This window comes from Anolis sagrei, chromosome 2, assembly GCF_037176765.1.
Source record: "Anolis sagrei isolate rAnoSag1 chromosome 2, rAnoSag1.mat, whole genome shotgun sequence".
Classification (NCBI taxonomy): Eukaryota; Metazoa; Chordata; class Lepidosauria; order Squamata; family Dactyloidae; genus Anolis; species Anolis sagrei.
In genome coordinates this window covers 121795587-121821157 of record NC_090022.1, presented here as the reverse complement: position 1 = coordinate 121821157, position 25571 = coordinate 121795587, and the positions used below count along the sequence as shown (strand labels likewise).

Sequence of the window (25571 nt, the reverse complement as noted above, 5' to 3'; positions counted from 1 at the left end):
TCACAGTTGTTTCTACTCTACAAAGCCAATTCAGTCGTCGTGACTAGTAGTAGTCATGGGTGGCCTTGTATTTTATAATTTAACTAGTATCCTCCTGTTTGGCAGCCATCTCTATATTTTGTGGTAGCAAATGGTGTGCCCTACTTGATGTAGCACTTCACATTTTCTATTCCTGCATCATCCACCATCCATTCTCATGGGGCCACAATGGTTCTGGCTTTAAGGGAGAAACACATCTACCTACTGTTCCCACAGGAAATATTTGTACCATACGAATAACCAAATTGTGCAAAATATTAGGTTTATTTAAAAGCATAAAGTGTCTGTGGCATAAGATGCTGCACAAATTTTTAATTGAGAGCCTTAAGAACAGCCTGGACAGCTTTATGTCTGCTTTCATTTCTCCAGTGGACCCTACTCAGCCACATGCAATGCAATGGGCTGGGTGTCTTTTTTTCTCCCTCCAAGGAAGGGGAAATACCTGTATTTTATTTCCCTGAAAGGCCATCTGAATTTCAAGCTGCTGAATGCTTTCAGTTTTGATCCTTTGAACAGCAGATCTGACATCAGCAGAACTCTCTCACTTGTACCAAGGTCTACTGAGCTCCCTGATGTGGGCTATACCACTTTGGGCCATAGAACCATAAGAAAGCTATGAAAGTGCTTCTATTGCTTTATCCAGGTCATCTACTGTGGCCTGAAGTTTTTGCAGGCTGGGCTGGACGTTCTCCTCCATCCATTCTTCAATTGCAGATGCATAGAAGACCTTTTCCATGGCTGTACAGAGCTCTTGTGTCACAGCAGTCCATTTGGTCAGAAGCCTGAGCAAAAATAGTGATTAGAAGTTAATATATTTGCCATATGAGCTAAATAATAATAATTTTAATAACTTTATTTTTATCCCGTCCCATCTCCCCTCTGGGGACTCGAGACGACTATAGTAGTTTTTGCTTTATTAGGTCAACTTTCTCAAATTATGCAAGAATGTGTAGGTTCCCACCCCAAGTGAATTAATGTGCCACTCCTTCTGGAAAAAGGATGCCCTTCAACAGCAGGTTGGAAAGTTCATTGAAAACTTTTGGGATTTTTAGTCTGGAGAGTCCATAAAAAGATTTGTGAATATCTACTGAAGAAAACTCTGTGGAGAAAATATTGACAAGAGATCAGGGACCCCAAATTACCTTAATGCATCTGGCTGAAAATGATGAATCATTATAGGATGGATCTTCTTTCTCTTTCTGTGGTAAGGACTAAACCAGCCTGTGACATACCTACAGCACATATGAATGTAAATGAAACCTAAGTATCATATATTAGAAACATTACATAGCTTTCAAATTGACAAGGCATTTACTCAGGATGGAGTAGTTACTCCATGCTAACATTTAACTACACAGTACTCTGATGGTACTCTGATGGTTTAAAAATGAGTCCCACCCCATAATGTATGGTGGGAAAATAAATTATACTGAAGTGCAATCCTATCTCTTTTTTTTTTTACTCTGAAATAAGCTCTTCTGAGTTGAGTGGAGCTTACTCCAAAAAAGTGTGAATAGGACTGCAACTTCAGTGGCTGGATGAGATCAAAACATGGGTGTTAATTTTGGGTTTGTTAATACACTCTCAAAAGGCAATAATTTACATAGGTGTTCACTTCTAGACCGCAGTGGGTTAAAGCTCTGTGCCGGCAGGAATGAAGATCGACAGGTCACAGGTTCGAATCCGGGGAGAGGCGGATGAGCTCTATCAGCTCCAGCTCCTCATGCGGGGACATGAGAGAAGCCTCCCACAAGGATGATAAAAACATCAAATCATCTGGGTGTCCCCTGGGCAACGTCCTTGCAGACGGCCAATTCTCTCACAACAGGAGCGACTTGCAGTTTCTCAGGTCGCTCCTGACACAACAAAAAAAAAAAAAACAACCAAAAAGCTTCTAGACCAACAGTACTAGAGTACCATCTTTTCTCGGTGTCTTACCTGTTGTTTTCCAAAAGTTCATCCACTGAGGATTTGAGGTAGAATGCAATTTGGGTCACAAGTGAGAGAATTTCACTTCCGGGGAAAGTCCCTGAGATGTCACTGTTCAAAAGTAAAATACTTGTGAGTATTCTGAATAAATTCTGATATTATGAATTTGCTTTCTTGTATTATGCATTAAAATTTCTGACCCTGCTCTTTAGGTCTGAACAAAAATGCCAGAAAGCAAATGAACAAGATAGGTTTTGTGGGATTTTTATTTATTTACTTACTGACTGTACTTATAGCCCACCCTTCTCACCCCCGAAGAGGGGCTCAGGGTGCCTTACAAACTATGGCAATAAATTAATGCCAGATTCAGACAATAACAATATCAGTAAACAATAACAATGTCAGTAAAGTTGAATTTTCTTAAGTTGAATTTGTATGTAAGTGGGAACAGGTACATTTTTCCAGTGTAACTCTAGCCAAATGGATTTTGAAAAAAATGGCTACTTGTGGAAACAAGGATTGGCGGGAAAGCTTCAGTGGAGACACTTTTTCTCCATGATAACACTTTCAGGAGAGAAGTTCCCTTCTTAGGGGAAGATTTCTCTAACTCCCTGTTGTCTTAGCTCCATTCTTATGAGTCATTTGTAAGTCGGATGTTTGCAACTCAGGGACTCCCTGTATGTAAAGTACTAGAAAAGAATGAGAGCTTGGAAAAGCTAATTGAGGAGGCAGTACAATTATAATAATAGCCAGTGATCATGTTAGCTGTTATTTCTGTCATTTGCTCTTGATTCATTGTGATGACAACATTATGAATGAGATACCTCCCAGAGTCACTGTCATCAAAAATCCCCAGCAAAAACATTATATGATTTTGGATAATCTGATTTTAAATAAGTGGTTTTAGGTTTGGTATGTTTTTAATGATTCTTTTTAATGTATATATTTATTTTACTATGCATGTTTGCAAGGCATCAAATCGCTGTAAGCCGCCATGAGTTCCCTACAGGGGTTGAGAAAGGCGGGGTATAAATATGGAAAATTATATATTCACAGTTCAAAAATATGCTTATTTTTTTCTCAGTCATGATTTATTAAGAAACACCTAGTGACCTCTCATGACACCAAAGGTTTCCAAGCAAATACTAATCGAGAATCTCTGCCTTTATCTTTTATGCCAAAAAGATGTCAAAATCAGTAGTTATTTTAAATGAATAACTTTCAAATTCAAGCTTTATTTGATCACTGTTTGACTTTAACTTCTGACACTGCAACTGGCCAACAGAGAATCAATTCTCTTTCTATACTTTGGCTCCTTCCTAAAGCATGCTTCTTTTAGTCATAGATTCATTTACAAAAAAGCCATTGCAAACCAGAGCGTGGAGCTTTTACCTCATGAAAGTGTCTATTTCCAAACTGGAGATCCCCAGGAGTTTTTCAACATCTTCTTTTACCTTTTCTGAATAGCTATCTTTGGAAACAAAAGCAATTATATCTTTAAAAAAATTATATCTCATTATTAAAACACTTGAGAAACAAAATCAATACTTGTTGATGTGTTCTTTTCTTCTGTAGTATAGAAACCTATTCACATTCCTTCCATACTATTTTTCCACCTGGCACAAAATTTTCTGTTAAAGAAATAATGCCCAGGAACCCATTTTTTTGTTAACTGAGATATGCCTGTAATTACTTACAGTTTACATTTTTCCCACTTATGGCTTCATCAAGCCAGATATATAGAAATTTAGCTATCTGGAATTGAGCTCAAATAACCGAACAAGGATTATAACAATATTTCCATTTTATATGGTAAGGATGAGAGAACTTGTAGTCCAGCAAATTAGAACTTGGAAAGCAGTTTTAAAAAATAATGTATTCTTATCCATCATTTAAAATTAATTTGTATTTATGCTTCTGGTCATAGGAAATTCAGTATACTGCCAAGTTTTTAACTTGGTTTGTGGTTTTGTTCATATACCTTATAACTGTATTCTCAATTACAATATAGAAAAATCTAACATGATTTTAATACCGGTATTTTGCATTATAAATTCTTCAGAATTGAGAAAAAATTGTAATATACCTCTAAAGCAATCTTTAAAGGCAACTTTAAAAAGTCATTAGAAACTTATTTTTCTAATAGAGTAGCTTTGTTTCCATCTGCTACGTTGCTTTTGATATATTATTATTCTTCAAAACTTCAAATATATCATTATTCTTCAAAACTTCAAATATATTATTATTCTTCAAAACTTAATATTTTGAAGCTCTGCATCAGATACAATGATAGCACTCACAGCAAGTAATGAGGAATGATGGGAGAGGCAATCAAACAATATACAGTCTCAGATGTGACCCTGTCACGTTTCATTGCAGACAATATCTGCTCAAGGGTCATAACTTCAATTTCCCATGTTGTTATCCTTAGTTTCATAAATGATTGAATCAAGGGAATGTGGCTACCTATCAGATTCGGTTGCATAGAAAAATGCATGTCCTGACAGAGGATGAAGAAATTCAAACAGAATTGATAATTTGAAAGAATGTGCAAATTCTGCTACTAAACACCCACATCCAGCTTAGATTTGACTGAGAAGAGAGTTATACCATTCTTCAGTGTCTGGAGACATACAGCTAGGGATGGGATTCCTGCAGGCAGAAGTTCACACAGAACAGACAAGTGGTCATACCTGAAGAAAAAAAACGCAGTGCTGTTAAATAGCAGATAACACAGGCGTTAAATGCACGCCCTACGTTTTAAAATGAGCTCAAGAGGGCTAACAATACTGAAATGTAAAGTGTATACATGCATTTAGAAACACCATAAATTGTTTTAAAAACATATCAATAACTAGAACTCCTTCAAGGTAAGAACCCTTTCCAAAGCATATTGGCTGCAATGCCAAAAGTCTGTCCAAATAAAAATGCCCTTGCCTGCTAACGGAAAGACAACAGAAATGAAACCAGCCTAGCCATTCTTGGTAGGGAGTATCAGGACGTGGAAGCAGATACAGTGATGGGCCAGAAACATGCACACTGTTTTAACTGAACCTGAACAATTTTGGCCTTCAGATCTTTCCTAAGATGAGAAGCACAACACTGTTCAGCATATTCATAATGCCAAAAATCTCTCGAGCTCCAAGGGAAGATTTTGTTACCTTTGCCAGCCAGTCAGTGTGATTCCTTGGATGGCGCCCACAGGGATGCTCGCAGCCACTTTCAGCCACTGCTGGTGGTTTTTAAGGTGGGGTCCAATCATTGTTAAGCATTGGTTCACACCAGTGGCTCCTTTAAAAGCGCTTGCAAACCAGAGCTTTGGAAAGTCACTCTTCAGATATTTTTCTATAAGATTTACTGGAATGCAAGAAAGATGAGAACAACCAGTTAAGAATAATGGTCAAAATACCTCCAGCAAATGTTCAGAAGGGAAGAAACTAATTCTTTTACTAATCACTTTGTCGATTAATAGGCTATTTCTCACATTTCTTGTCTTTTTCCTAAGAACCCAGAGCAGCAGATATGTGGGCGATCTCAGTAAATAGACATGTTTTCTACTCCCAACACCAAAGGTGAGGGAGACAGATGAAGGATCCAAGCTTCAAGCTTTCCAATCTGACTCCATTACTAAGCCAGGAAGGGGAGCCCATGGCCTCCCAAACTCACTGAACTCCAACTCCGTTTAGCTCCAGTCTATATGTCAACAGTCAGAGTGATAAATGTTACAATCCAATCATTTTCTAGAGAAGAGCTTCTTAAACTTTTTCCACTTGCGATCCCCTTTTTGCCAAATAAATTTTTATGTGAGTCCAGGTACATGGGTGTATGAAATAGATATAAAACAACACTTTTACTGATAATGAATCAGCTTCTGCAAGTCTTGCCAAACAGGTTGATTTTCATTTTTGTGGCATGAAGCGATTTCTGCAGAGTCCACTGCAAACACTACAGATTTGTGTGAATGGGTGGCATTCAATTTTTTTTCACTGTTGCCAAAACTTTTTTGAGAACCCAACGCTGAGCTAAGGGGACCCCATTTGGTGTTGTGACCCACAGTTTAAGAAGCAGTTATATAGTGCAGTGGTTCTCAACGTGTGCTCCAGTGGGCCCTTGGGGCTCTGTGGTTCCCTCCCCCCCCCCCTGCCAGCTTTCCCTCCTTCTTCCTGCTCCTCCCTGCTTCCCTCGCCGCCAAAAGCTTTTCCCCCTTTGCCTTCCTTGCTTCCAAAACCGTATTTCCCTCCCACCACTCAGGGTTGCTCCTATTACTATTACTATTACTATTACTATTACTAGAAAGGCCTGGCAGAAGGGGGTTGGACTGGATGGTCCCTGAGGTCTTCCACTGAGATGTTGTTAAGTTTATGTCGGTTAAAATTGTTCTTCATTTTAAACATTATATTCATCTTTCTTTCCTTTGCTTGCCTGCTTTCTTTCTTCCTTTCTTTCTTAGAACTACAAACAAGATATATGCAGTGTGCATAGGAATTTGTTCATTTTTTTTCCAATTCATTTACAAACAGTCACCATCCATCTAGCCCATCTGTCAAATTTTGAAACACAATGTGTTAAAAAGTTGACCCATGCCTGATATATGTACTTTATATATAATATAATATATAAACATTCCTTGGGGCTCCATAAGAAACGTTTGCCTCAAAAAGGGCTCCGCAGCTGAAAAAGTTTGAGAACCACTGCTCCAGAGGACCACAAATTGTCTTGCACTAATCTAGTCATATAACACTGAAAATAGCTTGTGAAGAAGGCCAATACAAATGATATATTTATCATATGTGTATTCTGTCCTCCTTCAAAGGTCCTCAGGAAGGATTAGCTAGGTTTGCTCCATTTTGTCCCCCACAGCCCTATGTGGTGCCAGTTTGATAATCATGATTTCTACAATGAATTTTTCTCTATTTTACACACCCAACAGTACAAACCTTTAATGTCCACTTCAAGATCTGGAGAGTAGTCCCAGATCATCAGTTCCGTAAGTTGTGCTAAGCCAGAATCTGGAAGGAAGCAGAAATGTGATTATAAATATTTGTTGTTATCTGTTCTCAAATAGGCATCAATTGGATTTCTTCATGGAATATACAAATGTTCAGGAAAAAATGTCAAAAACAACATGCCTTCTGGAAAAAATAAAGAAGAGCCCAAGGTTGGAAGTGGAAGATGTAGTACTAAATCTCCGCTTTACTTCCTCTGAGATTCAGCACAGCATTTAAATGCTATTTATTCACATTTCATGAACATAGATGCACACATTTGTTCAAATAGTATCATGAATTTGTATTGTCGAAGGCTTTCATGGCTGGAATCACTAGGTTCTTGGGGGTTTTTTCGGGCTATAGAGCCATGTTCTAGAGGTTCTAGTATCATGAATTGGCTTGGTAGTTTTCAAACTATTTTCACCTGTAGTTTTTAACTTCTTAATTCTGTTCAGTGATGTGCTGAATCTGCTCAGAACATAATAAAGTTGTAGTTGGACATAAGGCTCAGGACACTAAAGTAACATGTTTTTTGAGAACTACTAGTCACAGAATTTTTTGTAGCATTTTGTGTAACATCCATGCCTATTCTGAGACTGGGAAACCCTTCTGCTGGAGGCTCTGTTTCTGCTGACAGTTGAATATGTTTTTATTCACACGGGCCCTTCATTTTTATTATAGAGTTATGTGCATCAAATTGAGTGTTGCATTTAATTTTTTATTAAAGCTATATTTTATATATTTTAACATTTTCTAACTGTTTAAATCATGTTTCAATAATGCTATTTAAAGTCTATTCAACTTTTACAAATTTTACATTTTAGCTCCATTTTTATTTAGAATTATTGTAAGCCACCTTGAATCTCATTCTGGGGAAAAGCATGGGTATAAATCAGACATGGGCAAATTTAGGTGTTTAGGAATTGTGGGAGTTGAAGTCCAAAACACCTGGAGGGTCGAAGTTTGCCCATGTCTGGTATAAATCAATAAATTAAAAACATACATTAAAGGTGAGGCAGAAATGAATAAAATAGATAAACAAATCTATCTTTCATTTACAGATTTCTGAAGCTACCTCCATTTACAATGCTTCTGTTCTGACAGCAATGAATTCCAGTGTTATAAAGCTGCTGCCAGAATCCCATTCCTTTGGCAACCTACCCTTCAGTGTTTCTTCATTCATTCCCCTCAGCATGTCATCCCACACAATTGGTTTTACTGTGGGATGGGCTGAGATCACATGGCTGGCCACTGCTTTCATGTGGGCCAGGCACAGCTTTTCAATTGTATTTTCCCCTTGCTTCAGCCACTTCTTGGAGTCTTTCCCTTCACCAAGGTAGTACACCTAGAGATGACAATCACCACAAGTTTAAGTTAGTTTCAGTTTGTTTTATCATGTGTTACTCACTGTGGAACTGCAAGGAAACAAAGAAGGATCTACCTGTTCTTGGTTTGTGTAGACCATGGGCTGGGGCACACATTACAATACGGAAGACAGATGCAAGTGAAAACAAGCATTTCTTAGTAACAAATATGCTCTCCAGAGAATACGGGGGGGGGGGGGGATATTTAGACATATACCAATTGTACAAGTTCTCTCACTTAAAAAGATGAGAGAGGTATGTAATTGACATCATAGGTAGACCTCAACTATGAAAGACAACATGAGAAAACACATCCAGAAAATCACATTGTCTGATTTTTATCAAATTTATTTGCAAATTATGGTGGAAAATAAGTATGTGGTCACCTATAAACAAGCAAGATTTCTGGGTCTCACAGACCTGTAACTTCTTATGTAAGAGGCTCCTCTGTTCTCCACTCATTACCTGTAGTAATTGCACCTATTTGAACTTGTTCTCAGTATAAAAGACACCTGTCCACAACCTCAAGCAGTTACACTCCAAACTCCACTATGGTGAAGGCCAAAGAGCTGCTGAAGGACCAGAAACAAAATTGTTGCCCTGCATCAGACTGGGAAGACTGATTCTGCAATAGACAAGCAGCTTGGTGTGAAGAAATAAACTGTGGGAGCAGTAATTATGAAATGGAAGAGATACAAGACCACTGATAATACCCCTCAATCTGGAGCTCCACACAAGATCTCACCCCATGGGGTCAAAATGATCACAAGAGTGGTGAGCAAAAATCCCAGAACCACACAGGGGAACCTAGTGAATAACCTGCAGAGAGCTGGGACCAACATTACAAAGGCTACCATCAGTAACACAGCGCCGCCAGGGACTCAGATCCTACAGTGCCAGACGTGTCCCCCTGCTTAAGCCAGTACATGTCCGGAGCCGACTGAAGTTTGTTAGAGAGCATTTGGATGATCCAGAGGAGTACTGGGAGAATGTCATATGGGCAGATGAAACCAAAGTAGCAGAAACACAAACGTCGTGTTTGGAGGAGAAAGAATGCTGAGTTGCACCCAAAGAACACCATACCTACTGTGAAGCATGGGGGTGGCAACATCATGCTTTGGGGCTGTTTCTCTACATAAGGACCAGGGTGACAGATCTGTATACATGAAAGAATGAATGCGGCTATCTACTGTGAGATTTTGAGTGCACACTTCTTTCCATCAATGAGTTGTTTTGGGGTGTTTTTGGGGGGGGGGGGGGTTCAGTGCATTCCTTTTTTATTTTTCTATTTTTCCAAATGAAACGCAAATGCCTATAACTGTCACAATCATAAAAATACAATATTTTTTTAAAAAAATAATTGTCACTGGATCTTGGGGGGCAGGGGTGGATGACAGAAGGCTAGGAAGGTCTGAACCTGCACAGCATTTTTTTTGGTAAACAAATGCAACTATACGAATCATATAACGAAGAATAAGTTTGGGAGGAACAGGCATAGGCAGTTTGTACACGTGTTAGGTATAATGTGACAAAAGCCCTAATGTCATTGCTTCATAAAGTCAGGAAGGATAGATTGACAAACATCTGATCATATATCTAAGGATTCACTTGTTTCTCGCCAGCAAGTTATTTTTGTTAAACGATTCAAGAAAACCAAAACTGAGAGATTTACAGAAGTTCACATGTTTTCTTCCCTGCTACAAACGCATTGCATACATGGAAGAAACACCATAGTTTAATCACACTAGCACAAAATCAGTCACATAACAAAAGGGTAGAGTTTAATACCAACATATTGTTGGTTTAATACCATATCATATTGAGTGGTATATTTTTAAATTACAGGTTGAAATTTGTATTTTCAGCTTCTATCACAATTCTGCTTATCTTGTAATTGCAGAATTGAACCTCTCAGTAAGATCAAGGAAGGGTCAAGGAAGACAATAAAACTTGAAACAACAAGCTAAGGTCTGCATTAGCCACCCAAGAGAGAGGGCTACACATCTCTCTGCCCCTGGTTCCACCCCCTCACAGTTTTGTAATCTAGGGGGCATTTTCACCAAGGTTTGGGTGGATTCCAGGGCCTGTTTAGGAGAAGTGACTTGTTGTTTTTTTTAAAGGTCAGCTCCCAGACTAAAACTGTTTCGAGTAGGAACATAGAATATGCTGGAACTGCACTTCTAGAGAACATTTGGAAGCAAATTATCTGTTTTTGACCCTTGAGGTCCTTGGAAAATGGTCTTTCCCACCCCCTAAAGAGCATCTGGGAGCATAAATATTTTTTACTCTTTGCCCACCACTGCCTTAAGAAGATAGTCACAGTGTAGCAGTTGCTGGACATAACAGTTCTTAAACAGTGCTGCCTCCCCGTTCTTGTGGTAGCAATGTCATCCCCAGATCTCACATCGTACCTCATCACAGCCAATGTGAAGCCATCGAAGCTCACCATGCAGGGCTACCACCTGGTCTATCATGGTGCAAACCAGTCTCAGGGATTCCTCTTTGTGTGGATTCACAGTGTTGGGGAACATTGCTACTTCCCGCAGGTGACAAAATTCTTTGTGCTTCAGAACAAACTGCAGAAAAAGCAAGAAGTAAATCCATGTATACACGGTAACAAAAAGAATCTGCAAGGCTGTGAAGACAGAATCCAGCGATCAAATGTAAAAACTGTTGACTTTTTCAGTAGTTGAATTTTTTTCCAGCTTATTTTTGATAAGACTTATAATTGCTTCAGTAGGAATCAGCTCCAAAAGTAAAAACATAGCAAAAGCAATTGTACAAGATGTCTTTGGATTGCAGCTTCTAGAATCTCCAAACTGACATGGCAAAGCTAGGAAAAGTTACTTTTGAATTACAGGTATCAAAACTCCCAAACCATGACAGTAAAGCTCAATTCCAAATTATTTAAAGATTACAGATTCAAGAATTTCCAAACCAATGTGGTAGATCTTGTAAAAATTAATTTTGGACAAGACTTACACGATTCCTAAACAAACATAGAAATACACATGCAGGGAAATTCTGAATACTGCAATAGAAAATCGAAACATTGAAGACAGGAAAAGTAAACAAATGCATCATTTAAAGAAGGTTTTTTAAAAAGAAGTTCACAAAAGTATGCTGATATTAGATGCTGTGGGGGCAAACAAAATGTACCCTTGTTTTGTCAGCAGAAATACCAAAGCAACTTTCCAGTAGGTGGCCATGATACCCATGAAAACTTTGTTATTTATTATGATAGCTGTATATTTTTATAAACTTTTACCACTTCCTCAACCATTGTTTTTGCCATTTCTGTGAGTAGAAATTTGAATTATTGTGAGGATCAAAATGTATTGCTTTTGTGTAATAAAGTATATGGCGAAACCACGTTTTTACATACAGAAAGAAATATCAATGATGTCTGTGAACACAGTGTAGGAAAAAAATAAATCTCAAGTAAGGAAACATCACATACCTCCATGTGTCCAAATGTTTGTATGAGAGGGATAACCTCTAACTCATGGAAGTTTGCCAGCTTTAGAATTTCTTTAATCTCTGATGTACTGGAAAAGGAAAACAGCGATATTAGTGGTATGTTTAATTACAAGAACTTGGGATCAGAATTTTAAACACACCCTTTTTGTCGAAATTACACACTAGTATCAACTGAACTAGTCTCTTATCAGACAGTATCTTCTGAGCCCACATTGATTATCACAGTCAGGGCTAAATCTATACAGTTATCAGAACAAATGGACAAAATTATGCATATGTTAATGCTCTGGTTCTAAGATCATAAGCATATAGACATAGGCATCGGATTAAAGTCTCACTGGCATTAGAAAACAGTTTACAACTGTGCCCTCAAGAGATTTTCTTTTTAATCTTTTCTTTTCATCATACTACTCTGTGGCTGAGGCAAAGTATCAAAAATATGCAGTTCTCCCCCTTGATATTTTGTTAATTATTATTAATGAAATTGCTAAAATAAAAAATAAAAATTTAAGGTGGGCGGTTTTCTGCTGGAGGCTTAGAAAGCTATGCTGGCTTTAGGGAGTGCTTAGTGCGATGAAGAACAAGACCAGATACACTGGCATCTTAATGGGCTCATGTTCTTTTCCATAGTTTTTGGATTTCTTCTGAGCCATGCCTCTCATTTGCTTGTTTTTTGTTTTTTTTTTAAATAGTTTTTATTGAAGTTTATGTCTATATACATCCAAGGGTATAAGGGTAAGGGTAAGGGTATGGTATGATAGTATGTGGAAAGAGGGGAATGGGGTAGGGGAAAAAATGGGGGGGGGGGCAAAATGAGTGTGGGATAGGTGCACAAAAAGGGTAGAATTAAAGGATTGGTGGGTGGGGGAGGATGGGGGTGGGGAGGGGGGGGGAAGTAGCTTCCCGTCAGTCTTCTGAGGGTTTTCTCTTCTTATTGTTGCGGAGTCTTCCAGCCGACCTAGGTTTTGGCTTTCCTTCTTTAGATGCTTGACAGATCAATTTGAAGAGGAACCGCCTTAGTCTTAATAAATTCTTTAAAGCCTGTCCAGTCTGTGTATTTATTTGTTCTTCTTAGTCTTTGTGAGAGGTTATCCATTTGAATAATTTCCAAGACTTTGATATACCACTCTTCCATGCTTGGGATTTCTTTTGTCTTCCAGAACTTAGCCAGGAGTATCCTTGCAGCTGTGCTAAGTAGGAATATTATCTTTTCTTGATTTTTGTCTAATTTTATATTTGTGATTCCTAATAAGTAGGTTTCTGGCATTTGGGTAAAGCTGGTTTTTATAATTTTTTGCATTGCTTTATGTATTTCTTTCCAATACTTTTTAACCAATTTACAAGACCACCATTGGTGGAAAAAAGTTCCCTTTTCTTTCCCACATTTCCAACATAGATTTGATCCAGTTTTATTAAATTTTGCGATATTTTCTGGCGTATAGTACCACCGGAAAAAACATCTTAAACCAATTTTCCTTTAGGTCGCTCGCTTCTGTATATTTTATTTTGGTTGTCCAAACCTCTTCCCATTGTTTTATTAGTATATTGTGTCCTAAATCTCTTGCCCATTTCACCTGACAGTTTTTAATCTGTTCTTCCTCTGTGGCCCATGTGAGTAGTTGGTCATAGATAATTTTTATTAATTTCCTTTTCTTTTTCATGATAAGCTCCCATATTCCTTGTTCCTGGCTAAAACCTAGTTTTTTATCTTCCTTAAATTCCTGATGGATTTGGTGATAATTTAACCAAGTGATTTTATTGTTTAGTTGTTTTATCTCATCTAAGGATTTTAATATTAAGTTTCCTACTTTCTCCTCTTCGTTCTTTTTTAATAACTCTTGATAAGTTAGCCAATTCTGTTCTTCCAATTCCCTTTTGTGCTTCGCCTCTATGGGGGAAATCCACAGTGGAGTTTTGGAATATAATCTAGCTCTATATTTTTCCCACGTCCTTATTAAGGCGGCTCTTATATAATGGTTGCTAAAGGCTTTTTCTACTTTTCTTTTGTTGTACCAAAGGTACCCGTGCCAACCTGCCCTGAGCTCAAATCCTTCTAATGCTAGTAATGGTCTATTTTCAAGGGTGGCCCATTCTTTTATTGCTGCCAAATTACATGCCTCATAATAGGCCTTGAAGTCCGGTAGTCCAAGGCCCCCCCCTTTTTTTTGCATCCGTTAAGATTTTTATGCTGATTCTTGGCTTGCGATCCTTCCATATACATTTAATCACATCTTTATTCCATTTCTTAAAAAGATAGTCGTTTCTTAGAACGGGTAATGTTTGAAAGAAAAATAAGAGTTTAGGCAGTATATTCATTTTAATTATGGCAATTCGTCCTAATAATGATATGTTCTGATATTTCCACTTATTCATGTCCTTTTTTATTTTCTCCCATAATATTTCATAGTTATTTTTAACTAGATTTATGTTACTTTTTGTAATGTTTATTCCTAAATATCTCACTTTATTTTCTATTTTTATCCCTGAGGTTTCTTGGAGCGTTGTTTTGGCTTTTTGGTCCATATTTTTAACCAATAATTTTGTTTTCTGCTTATTTAATTTAAATCCCGCCATGTTGCCAAATTCTTCTATCTTCTTTATCCATTTTCTGATATTGTTTATTGGATCTTCTGCTATACAGACCACGTCGTCTGCGTAGACTCTCAGTTTAAAATGGTACTTACCAATTTTGATTCCTTTTAGTGCTTGATCTTCATTTATGGTCCTAATCAGTGTTTCCATTACTAAAATAAACAATAGGGGAGATAGGGGGCATCCTTGGCGGGTACCTTGTGTAATCTTAATGCTTTTCTTTGACTCTTCACCATTTATTATAAGGGTTGCTTCTTGATTAGTATAAATAGCCTGTACTGCATTTTTGAAATGATATCCCATGTCCAATTCGTCAATTAATAATTTTAGATAGTTCCAATTGATTCTATCAAATGCTTTTTCAGCATCGATGAATATTAGTGCTATTTGTTTTTCGTTGTTTTTCATAGTACTCTAGAGTATCAATGATTATTCTTATATTATCCTTAATTTGTCTGTTTGGGAGGAAACCTACCTGATCTTTGGAAATCCAATTTTTTAGAATTTTTTTTAATTGTTCTGCCAAAATTATCGCAAATATTTTATAATCGGTGTTCAACAATGATATAGGCCTATAATTTTTTACTTCTGTTTGGTCTGTTCCTTCTTTATGTATCAAGACTATATTTGTTTTTTCCCAAGATTTTGGAACTTTTTTATTTTCTAGTATGTTATTTAGTATATCTTTCAAGAGTTGACCTAATTCATTTTTAAATACCTTATAAAAAATGGCAGTATACCCGTCTGGGCCCGGGGATTTATTTGGTTTCAACTTGTGGATTGCTCTATCTATTTCGCATGGGGTGATTGTGCCATTCAATATTTCTCTTTGTGACTCGGTTAATTTGGGTAATTTTAACTTACTGAGGAAACTGGAGATGTCCTCTAATGGGGTATTTGTTTTTTTATATAAGTCCTTATAGAAGTGAAGGAATTGGTCTGCTATATCCTGTCCTTTCGTGTATTCTTTCCCTTGTGTTCTTATTTTTGTGATTGTCTGTTTGTGTTTGCGTTTCTTAATTTTGTTAGCCAACCATTTTCCAATCTTGTTGGCATTTTGGAAATAATTCACTTTAATAAATTTCATTTGCTTCTCTATGGTTTCTATTTGCAACATTTCTATTTGTTTTTTAAGTAATTTGGAAATATGTACTAATTCCTTATCTTTTGGTTTTTGCTTTAATAAATTTTCATTTTTATTTAATTTCTCCATTAATTCTTCAAATTCTTTCTTTTTCATTTTCCTTTTAATAGCCTCTTGCTGTATCAAGTATCCTCTCATGACTACTTTCATTGTTTCCCATTGAGTTATTTTTGATGTTTCATCCCCTTTGTTAAAGTCTAGATATTCTACCAGCAGTTTTTTGTTCTTTTCTATATCCTTCTCCTTTTTCAATAGATTTTCGTTTAATTTCCACCGGTATACGCTATCATTTCCTTTCACCTCCAATTCTATAGCACAGTGGTCTGAAAAGACCCTTGGGATTATCTCTATCTTTGTTATTTTTAGATTTAGTGATTTTGTGGCCCAGGCCATGTCAATCCTGGTCCACGAGTCATGTCTCCCGGAGTAGTAGGTGTAATCTTTCGTTACCCCTTTATGGTGTCTCCAAACATCCATCAGTTGTAGTGTTTCCAATTGTGATAGAAAATTTTTGGGAAGTGATCCCGTTTTGCTTTTGCCTTTTGTTATCTTTCCTTTATTTTGCAATTTGTCTAGAGTACTATCCACCACCCCGTTGAAATCCCCTACTATGATTAATTCGTTATATTCCACTTTGCTTATTTCATTTACTAGCTCCTTTATGAATTTTGTTTTTGGTCCGTTAGGGCAATAAATATTACACAATAGGATCTTTTGGTTTTTTATTTCGATTAATATGCCTAAATATCTTCCCTGTGTATCTTTGAACATTTGTTTGGGATTTAGCCATTCTTTGGCATAAGTTGCCACGCCTCTCTTTTTCTTACTGTATGTTGCTTGGAAGATCTTTCCTAGTTTATCTTGCGTCAGGTGCTTGGTGTGTCTGTCGGCAATGTGTGTCTCTTGGAGCATTATCAGATCATAATTCTTTTGTTTCAAGAAGCTGAAAAGTTTCTTTCTCTTGCTAGGAGAGTTTAGTCCATTGATGTTATTTGAATATAATTTTACTTTGTTTCTATTCATGGGTGTTTTCAGGCATCTCCCACTGTAGCATGTCCTGCGGGACGACTAATTGGTAGTTTTCAGGAGAAAACTCTCTTAGTCTCTTAAGTTCCCTATCGTCTTCCTCTTCTTGTGTATCTCTTGGCCATTTGTATGCCCCTTTTCCTCTTTCATCTTCCTCTTCCTCCGTTTCCTCTGTCGTCTTTGTCTCTCTGCTGTTACCATCTGTGTTCCCCTTTTTCATTTTTTCATGGAATTTTCTTTGTGTTGGCTCTCTTGTTTTTTCTCTAATATGTTCATTGTAGAAGGTCTTGGCGCTTTCTTCTGAATTAAGCCAATATCTTTTTTCGTTCAGGGTGACCGTTAGTCCGTCTGTTTTATCCCATCTAAATTTTATTCTTTTCCTCGATAATTCTTTTGTGAGGAAGTAGAATTTTCTTCTTTTTGCCAAAATTTGTTGTGGTATTTCCTTCATAATTATTACTTTTTGATCTTTGAAGAATATTGATTTTTTCACATTTTCTTTTAAAATTTCATCCCTCGTACTCTTTCTGCAAAAACTTATCACCACATCTTCGGGGGTCTTATGCTTCCTCGCGTATCCTGTGGGCACTCTATACGCCCTATCAACGTCCTGTCCGATTATTTCCGTGCTCACATCTAGCAATTCTGCTAAGAGTACAATCATGTTTTGCTTTACATTTTGGTTTTCTACTTCTTGGAGATTTCGTATTCTTAATTGATATTCTGCTTCTCTATACTCTAATTTCTCTGTTTGTTGTTGTATTTTCTGAGTGAGTATTTCCAATTTGTTCATTTTGGTTTCTGCTTTCCCTTGAATTTTGATTATTTTTTGGTTTTCCTCTTTCACCTTATCAACGTCTTCTTTCAGCTTGCTCATTTCTTCCTTCAACTCCTTTTTCATGCATTGAATCTCTTTTTGTAGCTCTTTGTGTTGCGTATCTTGTTTCTCTGACATCTTCTTAATCTCAGCTAGAATATTAGCCAGTACTGATTCTTCTGTTGGAGCGTCCTTTTTTGTCTGTGCATCGTTTTGTGTATCTTGTTTGCATAGTGAGTCCCTTCTTGTTGATCCTTTATTTGGTTGTGTATTTTTCCCTTTAGTACTTTGAGTCGCCATTTTTATTTCGATTTTCTCAGTTTACTCTTGTTTTGATATTTGTCAGTCTCTTCCAGTATATGTCACTATGTTGGAATTATCTATTTTTTTTTTTTAAGTTAATTTAATATTTTTATTGTTGTTCTATATTTATAGTAGCCTGAGGAGAGATATTCAAACCGGTGACCTCACGGTCATAGCCAGAAATTATCAAGTCTGTCCCAAGTGTATTTTGTATATATATATATATTTCTATGCCTTTGTTTTTATTATTGTTATTATTATATATTTGTTATTATTATTTATCAATTGTATTTTTAACCTTTATATACCTTGATTTGGTTTAACTTTGTAGTACTTGGGTTATATATCTTATGTAGTTGGAACCTCTTACCTTCTTTTCCCTTCTGTCTGTCTTCCTTCAGTTCTCTTTGTGCACTGTATGCTATGTACCTCTGTTTCTATCTCTCTTGGTCCACTGTTTGTGATTCCTTTACTTCTTTACTCCTTCTTTCCTTCTTTCTCCTCCTTATGTCTTTGCTACTTGTTTTCCCTTACTTTTGTCCACCTTCGTTTTCTCAGTATCACGGAGCTGCCTTCTTCCTGTATTTCCTACTTTCCCTGTTTCTCTTCTTTCTTTTCTTACTTTCCTTTTAAAGTCTCCGTTTTCTTCTCGCCCCTTCTCGCGCGTCTTTAGGGCTAGCTTATCCGGTCTCGCGGGACTCCGGCTGCTCCGGAACTCTCGCGTTGTCTCGCGCGAGCTTGCCCGGTCTCGCGGGATTCCGGCTGCTCCGGAACTCTCGCGTTGTCTCGCGTTGTCTCGCGTTTCCTCGTCACGCGGCTCACCCACGCTTTGTTTTCCGGAAAGGGCAGTGGAGAGGCGGGGGGAGGGCTAGTCTGTCCTCCTCGTCCTCCCTCGGATCTCGTGCGGCCTTCTCAAGGACGAAAAAGAAGATAGAGTCTGACGAGTCCCAGGCAATGCCTTCACTCCTCCACTGGCGTATTCAAGGTCAGTGGGTGTTTGGTATTTTTCCTTTGCCGTATGGAGGCATCTTGTAGCGTCTTGTAGGCAGAGCAGGCAAAGTGAGCAGAATAAGGGAGTTGGGTTTTTTTTTCCCCCGATATATATTTTCAGGCCAGTCGCCAACAGCCCGCTGTACCTATTACCTCCAGTTTCCCATCAGTCGACCCCTTTAAGGGCCGGCTTTTGGGTATGGAGGTTCTGCAGGTTTTGCTGTCCCTACCCCGGGAGGGAGCGTACTCGCTCTACCCAGCTGTGGCGCTTCTCTTTCCTTTTGGTCTTTCGTTTCTTTACCCCCCTTTCCCCCTTTCCTTTTTGCTCCTTTTGCCCTTTTTGTCCTTCTCCTCTTTTCTCTGCTTCTCTCTCTTTTCTCTCTTACCTCGTTTAGTTTACAGAATGTAGTATGATATGGGGTATCCTTTTTTTTGTTTTCCTTTCTGTCGCTTCCCGTCAGCCTGTCAGAAGGTGTTGCTTTCAGTGCTCTTAAGTTGGTGTCGGTTGTAATCCCTCAGAGGAGCTGTCGCTTTTTATCTTTTGATATTCTTGTTGGAAGTTCTTCTTCTTTTCAATGTGCTGGTGGCCGATGGAGGAAGTCTGAGGCAGTAGCCTCTAACCAAGGAATTGCGTCCACTCTCTCTCTGTGTCCGTTGCCGGGCGTCTTTGGGCACCCCCTTGAGGGGGGAGCCTCTTAGACGCCGTCGGCCGGCGACCTTTGAGAGTATAGCCCCTGCGACCTCCGACCATCAACAGGGGAGGGGTTGATTGTTCCCCTGACCTGCGAAAACCTGGTTGTTCTGACTCTTCTTACCGGAGAGCTTCAGAACACGTCCACCATCATGCGGCCACCAACCGGAAGTCCCCCCCTCTCATTTGCTTGTTATCTTATCTACTCTACCAAACAATAACTAAAAAGTTATTCAGTTATGTATGTAATTGTAAATACATATCAAAGTGCAAACATATATCAAAGGGCACAGACTACCACTAGTATGACTGTGATCCTCTTGGAAAAGAGTCTAAATTTTGTCTGTATGTGAGTGCTAGCATTTTGTTGGTCAGTTTCAATAATTCTTAAATTGTGAATCAATATGTAGATAAATCGAATAGATTTAATGGATCAAATTTGTTGTATTGCAATGTGCCTTCATATTGATTCTGACCCTATCATAGGATTTTAGTCAAAGAGGTTTCCCATGGCCGCCTTCTCAGGATGAAAAAGTGTGGCTTAACCAAGGCATTCAGTATGTTTTTATAGCTAAGCAGGAATAGGAACTCTGCTGTGAGACCAATCTGGCATTGCAACTATCATACTACTTTAATTAGAATTGAAAGAGGATTTAAGCACATGTTTCCTGATTGGCCCAATCTTCAGATCTGTTTTGCCAGTCTCAACATTGTTCCCCTGCCATGCACCTTCCTTCTGCCACTTCAGTTCCTACTTTGCCCATTTCTCTTTTTGTTCTTAGTTCCCTTCTCTGGCCTCTTTGTTTACAACTGCTTCCATGGCTTTGGACATAAACATAAAATCACACACCATCTACTATGGATGAATCAACCCAGTGTAATTAACCTTTTACTGTCTTGTACTCAGAAAAAGAACAAAGCTGGGTATGGTAGATATATATGCCAAGTGCGGGGCTAAAGCATGGAGTAGTGACGATCAGGATACACAAAAGATAAAAAGGAGAATCAGCACTGGGATCAAGGCCAGATATTCCTATGTAAAGAGCTTGCTTCATAGTAGGAAATGCACTCCACCTTTTAGGCAGCTATGTATGCCTGCACACGATCTGCATTGGTAACTCTGCTTTAAATAATGTGATAACGCAACTAGAGGTAAATTCAAGATGGGTGCATATCTGAGAAGGTTAGACTAATGCAAACAGACGAGCTTATAAGGTGATTTACCTGTATGCATCATTTGCACAGAGTGGCTTCAGTTCGCCATCATAAGGAAACATATCTTCATATTCCAAGAGAATTCCATTTGCACCCAGGGCATGAAACAATGGGAAGACCTGTGGGTTGCAGAAAATATCTGACATCTCAGGCCAGTGTAGAATAGCAACATCTGCTTTTGTGGACATTAATACACCTTACAATAGGCCTATCCAGATACAGCCTTTCCGACCCTAGATATAAGAATATAAGCTTGCACCAGGTTACATTGTTTTGCTTTACTTGCAAACTAGAATGTCCATGGAATTAATCCTCTTTGTGAAACCTCCTATCTAGGAATCTTACATGCCTCTTGGTTTAAATCTTCATGCATATGTGTGTGTATGTGCCTTCAAGCTATTTATTGACATGCCAACCTCATGGAATTTACCGGGTTTTCTTAGGTAAGGGATAATCAGAGGTTGTTTTCCCAGGTTTTTTCCTCTGAAATGTAGCCTATAGCATCTGGAATATCTTACTCCTCATATATTATTCTAGAAAGCTAGGTAGAGGCAGAGAGAAATCTGCAGTTACATGCAGTACTGTAAATGATTTATAGTGCTTGTTTGACTTTCAGTTGTATATGCTATCACATTTTTTCTTTATTTTTTTCCTATTTTGCAAGTTGTGCAAGTTCTCACAGCAGAAAGAAATACAGCATGCAACATAAAACCTAAGGCTATCTGACACTTTTATGGAAAGAGAGGTACAAATGTAATAAACATGAGCTAGAAAACCAGACAGAATATCTAAGGAAACCTTCAATTCTCCTGACATTTATAAATACTGATGAATGTGTAAACTAAATTCCAGTGTAATACATACTAAAATATGAATAGAAACAAGTGTGATAGAAAAATTACCACTAGCTTTGAGAATTTCCTCTGCAGTTCTGTTCTGTGGAAACATAAATTCCTCTTACAGCAAAAGAATGAGAAAATGTCCTTATATGCACTGTGCTCTGGAATACCATCAAAATCGCTGAAGAACACAGAATAGCTCTTTTGGGTATACAATTTATGGGCAGAAGAATTTACTTTTACAGAGAAGTTATGGGCAACAAATCAAGAGGACTGCATCTGCACATAATCAATTCTCCACAGATGCACAAGCAGCTCATAAGGTTGGCACAAGAACGTGCGACACTGCTTTAGAAATACATGGTCTCATTGTGTTGTCCAGTCCAAATAAATCCCTGATTTATGTAAATAGTTACTATCTTGACAAGTGTGGCTGCTATGGATTTTTGGAAATTAGAAGACAGCATATAGAACAATGTAATATTTCTACTTCAGATTTAATGCTTCCTTAAATCTGTTTCAACTTTCTACTTTAGAGAAGAGGTCACTAGGTAGTAGTAGTTTTCTGAGAATTAGGCTTTTCTTTTTGTTTATTAATAAATATTATTATCTTTTAGAAGTATTTTCTGAAGGAGAGGAGGGGAGGAGAAAAAGAAGCTAAAAGAGTGACTCTCCTAAGCCCCCAAATGCACGCATGCACCCCACCCGCCCATCCCACACGTTCCCAACTCCCAGTCAGTCCCACTAAGTAAAATGAATCAAGAAAATAAAGGAAAATAAAAAAGATTCAAGAGAGAGGCCAAGCCAGAAGCCAAGCCAAAAAATACACTGAATGAAACACTGATGCTGCATAGGGGAAGAGGAGCCTTGATCAGCTGCCATGTGGTCCTGTTATGGATGGGAAAACATGGAAGCTGGTCCCTTGCCATTTCGGCCATCCAGCCAAGCCTAACAAGCCGGATTGGCCAAAGGGAGCCAACTACTCCAAATCCGTGCACAAGCATAGGGAAGGGGAAACATGCCCGAGGTCTTTGTTTTGCTTTCTGTGCCCCTGTTCAGAAGATTTCAGCTCACTTTCTGTCCCTGTAATACATGGATTTTGAAAAATGTGGCTTGTTGTGAAAAAGATTGGTGATAAATCTTCAGTGGAAATACCTTTTCCCCATGATGACCTTACAAGAGTGAATTTCCCTTCCTAGGGGTAGATTTCTCTCACCCCAATTCTTAACTAGGAGTCATTTGCAAGTTGGATGTTTTTATCTCGGGTACTGCCTGTAATGCAGTTCCAAGTTGCATTATACGGCAGTGAAGATCCCGCCTTAGGTGCAAAATACACTTGATACAAATCAGTAAAAACAACAGAACTTGTCACAGGCTGTGAAGCTAAACCAAGTCAACATGAACTTTCTGATCACACAGACAAACAATGACTTACCTCTGCCAGGTATGAGACCTTTGGTGGCGCTCCTTTGAGGTCCAAGTGCACCAGGCGCAATTCAAAGGGAGAAGAAGCCATTCCCTGCAGTGTACCTGGGAGCAGCAAACCCACGTGCCGTGCCGTTATCTGGAAAGAAGCAGTAAAGATTGGGAATAAAAGGGGCTTTCCCACATCATTAAACAGTAGGTTTTTTAATGCGGAAAATTTCTATAAACATTAAGCTTGTTGTTCAATGATGATGGTGATAATAATAACAACAATAATAATAACAACAACAACAACTTTATTTGCAACCCACCCCATCTCCTCAATGGGGTCTCAGGGCGGTTAACAGCACACAGGGGCAAATATCCAATGCTGTAAAGTGCAACCAACACATAAATAAATGGTATGTGCCCAAACATACAAGCCAATAATGCAGCAGAATCAAAATAAAAACCCCACCAAAAGATCTTATTATCTGCAAATATGTAAGTACAGGTTTCTGGAAATCTAAAATCCAAAATGCTCCAACACAGTCCACATGGGTGGCTGAGGTAGTGACACCTTTGGTTTTGGATGGTTCAATGTTTACATGGTTTCGTGAACAAAATTATAGAAAAATAATGCATGTGTCTTCAGTCTACATATATGAAACAAATGCATTCCATGTTTAGACATGGGTACATCTCCAAGAAGCCTCATCGTGTATATGCAAATACTCCAAAATTTAGACAATTTGCATTCCAAGCATTTCATATGAGAGTACTTTGAGAGGATTTTTTTCCATTAGTAAAGCCAATTCATTTTGTTTCTCGTGAGGAATGGAGAAAAGAGAAAAAGCCTTTCCCATAGCATAAGAGTTGGGCCCCATTGACACTGAGAAGGGTGGTATATAAATGTAATCTGAAACTGTTCAATTCAGTTCTGTGCCTGGTAAATAGTTTAAATAGTAAATAATTTGGCTGAGTTGAAGTGGCTGGGTTGGGTGCACCTACACCAGGCCTGGACAAACGTTGGCCCTCCAGGTGTTTTGGACTTCAACTCCCACAAATCCTAACAGCCTATGCAGTGGTTCTCAACCTGTGGGTCCCCAGATGTTTTTGCCTTCAACTCCCAGAAATCCTAACAGCTGGTAAACTGGCTGGGATTTTTGGGAGTTGTAGGCCAAAACACCTGGGGACACACAGTTGAGAACCACTACCGGCTGTTAGGAATGGGGGGAACTGAAGTCCTGGAGGGCCAAAGTTTGACTATTGTAATATTAATGCAGTTTACACCCCTTTAAACATCATGGCTCAATTCTATGGGATCCTGGGAGCTGTAGTTTGGGAGGCTCTTTGGCAGAGAAGGCCAGAGTGAAAAGAGCAAGGGCTACAGTTGAAGACAGTTCCATCTTGTCTCCTGTGCTTTACCAATAATATTATATAATATATTGTATATACATATAATATTTATAATATTATAATGTAATACAATATATTAACAATAATAATACAGTATTATAATTATATATTTTATATTATATGTAATATTGCTAATAATATTACAATATAATAGTATAGTACAATATAGTAATATATAATACTGATATTGGACTATGCTAATAATTTAATATATATATTGTGTGTGTATCTTGTAAGCTGCTCTGAGTCCCCTTTGGGGTGAGAAGGGTGGCATATAAATGTCGTAAATAAATAAATCTATATAAATAAAAATGTAATGTTCGTTTGTGGGATTAACAGAACTCAAAAACCACGGGATGAATTGACATCAAATTTGAACACAAGAAACCCAAGAACCCAATGTATGTCCTTCACTCAAAAAATTGATTTTGTCGTTTGGGAGTTGTAGTTGCTGGGATTTATAATTCACCTACAATCAAAGAGCATTCTGAACCCCACCAACGATGGAATTGAACCAAACTTGGCACACAGTTCTCCCATGACCAACTGAAAATACTGGAAGGGTTTGGTGGGCAGTGTCCTTTGGTTTTGGAGTTGTAGTTCACCTACTTCCAGAGACCACTGTGGACTCAAACAATGATGGATCTGGACCAAACTCTACACGAATACTCAATAAGTCTAAATGTGAACACTGGTGGAGTTTGAAGAAAATAGAATCTTAACATTTGGGAGTTGTAGTTGCGGGGATTTGTAGTTCACCTACAATCAGAGCATTCTGAACCCCACCAACGATAGAATTGGGCCTAACCTTCCACCCAGAACCCCCATATGGGCCACAGCAACGCGTGGCAGGGGACGGCTAGTAAATATATAAAGACCTTGCGAAACTACAACTCCCAGGGTTTCACAAAAAGAGGCACGGCAGTGAAAGTGGCGTAAACTGGGTTCATTCTAAAGGGCATAAGCACCCAGGAAAGGCAACGGCCTTGTGAAACTACAACTCCCAGGATGCTATAGCATTGCGCGACGGTGGGGTCCAACTGCATCAATGCTAGGCGTAGGTGTACATCCAGGCTCTTGCAAAAGAGCCAGCTGCCTTCCCCAAGGGTGCATCACCCTCCTACCTTGTAGCACGAATGCGGTTTGGCTCCGCGCGGGCTTCCAGGGCAGGCCCTCCGCTCTTTCCCCGCCGCTGGCCTCTCCCAGCTCTGCTCCTCAGCGCGCCTCCATTCCCAATCTGAGCTCGATTCAGCGCGCCTGCCCTCTCCGGAATCAGCTCGGCGCAACTTGATTGGCCGCCGCCCCCGCCGCCCATTGATTGGCCGCTCAAG

General features: G+C 38.6%; 1 protein-coding gene across 1 annotated transcript; it reads right to left on the bottom strand.

The window, feature by feature from the left end:
- Positions 1-284: 284 nt before the first annotated feature.
- HEXD (hexosaminidase D) lies at positions 285-25506 on the bottom strand. Its single transcript, XM_060764558.2, has 13 exons — positions 25365-25506; positions 22853-22981; positions 20588-20697; positions 11781-11868; positions 10732-10896; positions 8118-8301; positions 6906-6977; positions 5130-5325; positions 4579-4661; positions 3361-3439; positions 1978-2079; positions 1182-1271; positions 285-821 (listed from the first exon to the last, which is right to left on the bottom strand). Exons 2-13 carry the CDS (start codon positions 22931-22933, stop codon positions 653-655), a joined length of 1419 nt encoding a protein of 472 aa, XP_060620541.2. The 5' UTR covers positions 22934-22981; positions 25365-25506; the 3' UTR covers positions 285-652.
- Positions 25507-25571: the final 65 nt, after the last annotated feature.

Bases quoted from the DNA above. Each gene is read 5' to 3' on its own strand.
- HEXD (XM_060764558.2), bottom strand. From the start codon at position 22,933: ATGGCTTCTTCTCCCTTTGAATTGCGCCTGGTGCACTTGGACCTCAAA. The intron at 8,302-10,731 runs GTACGATGTGAG...TGTCATCTCTAG, and splicing joins TTCACATTGGCTGTGATGAG to GTGTACTACCTTGGTGAAGG. The intron at 822-1,181 runs GTAATTTGGGGT...ATTTTTGCTCAG, and splicing joins TTTCAGCCAGATGCATTAAG to GCTTCTGACCAAATGGACTG.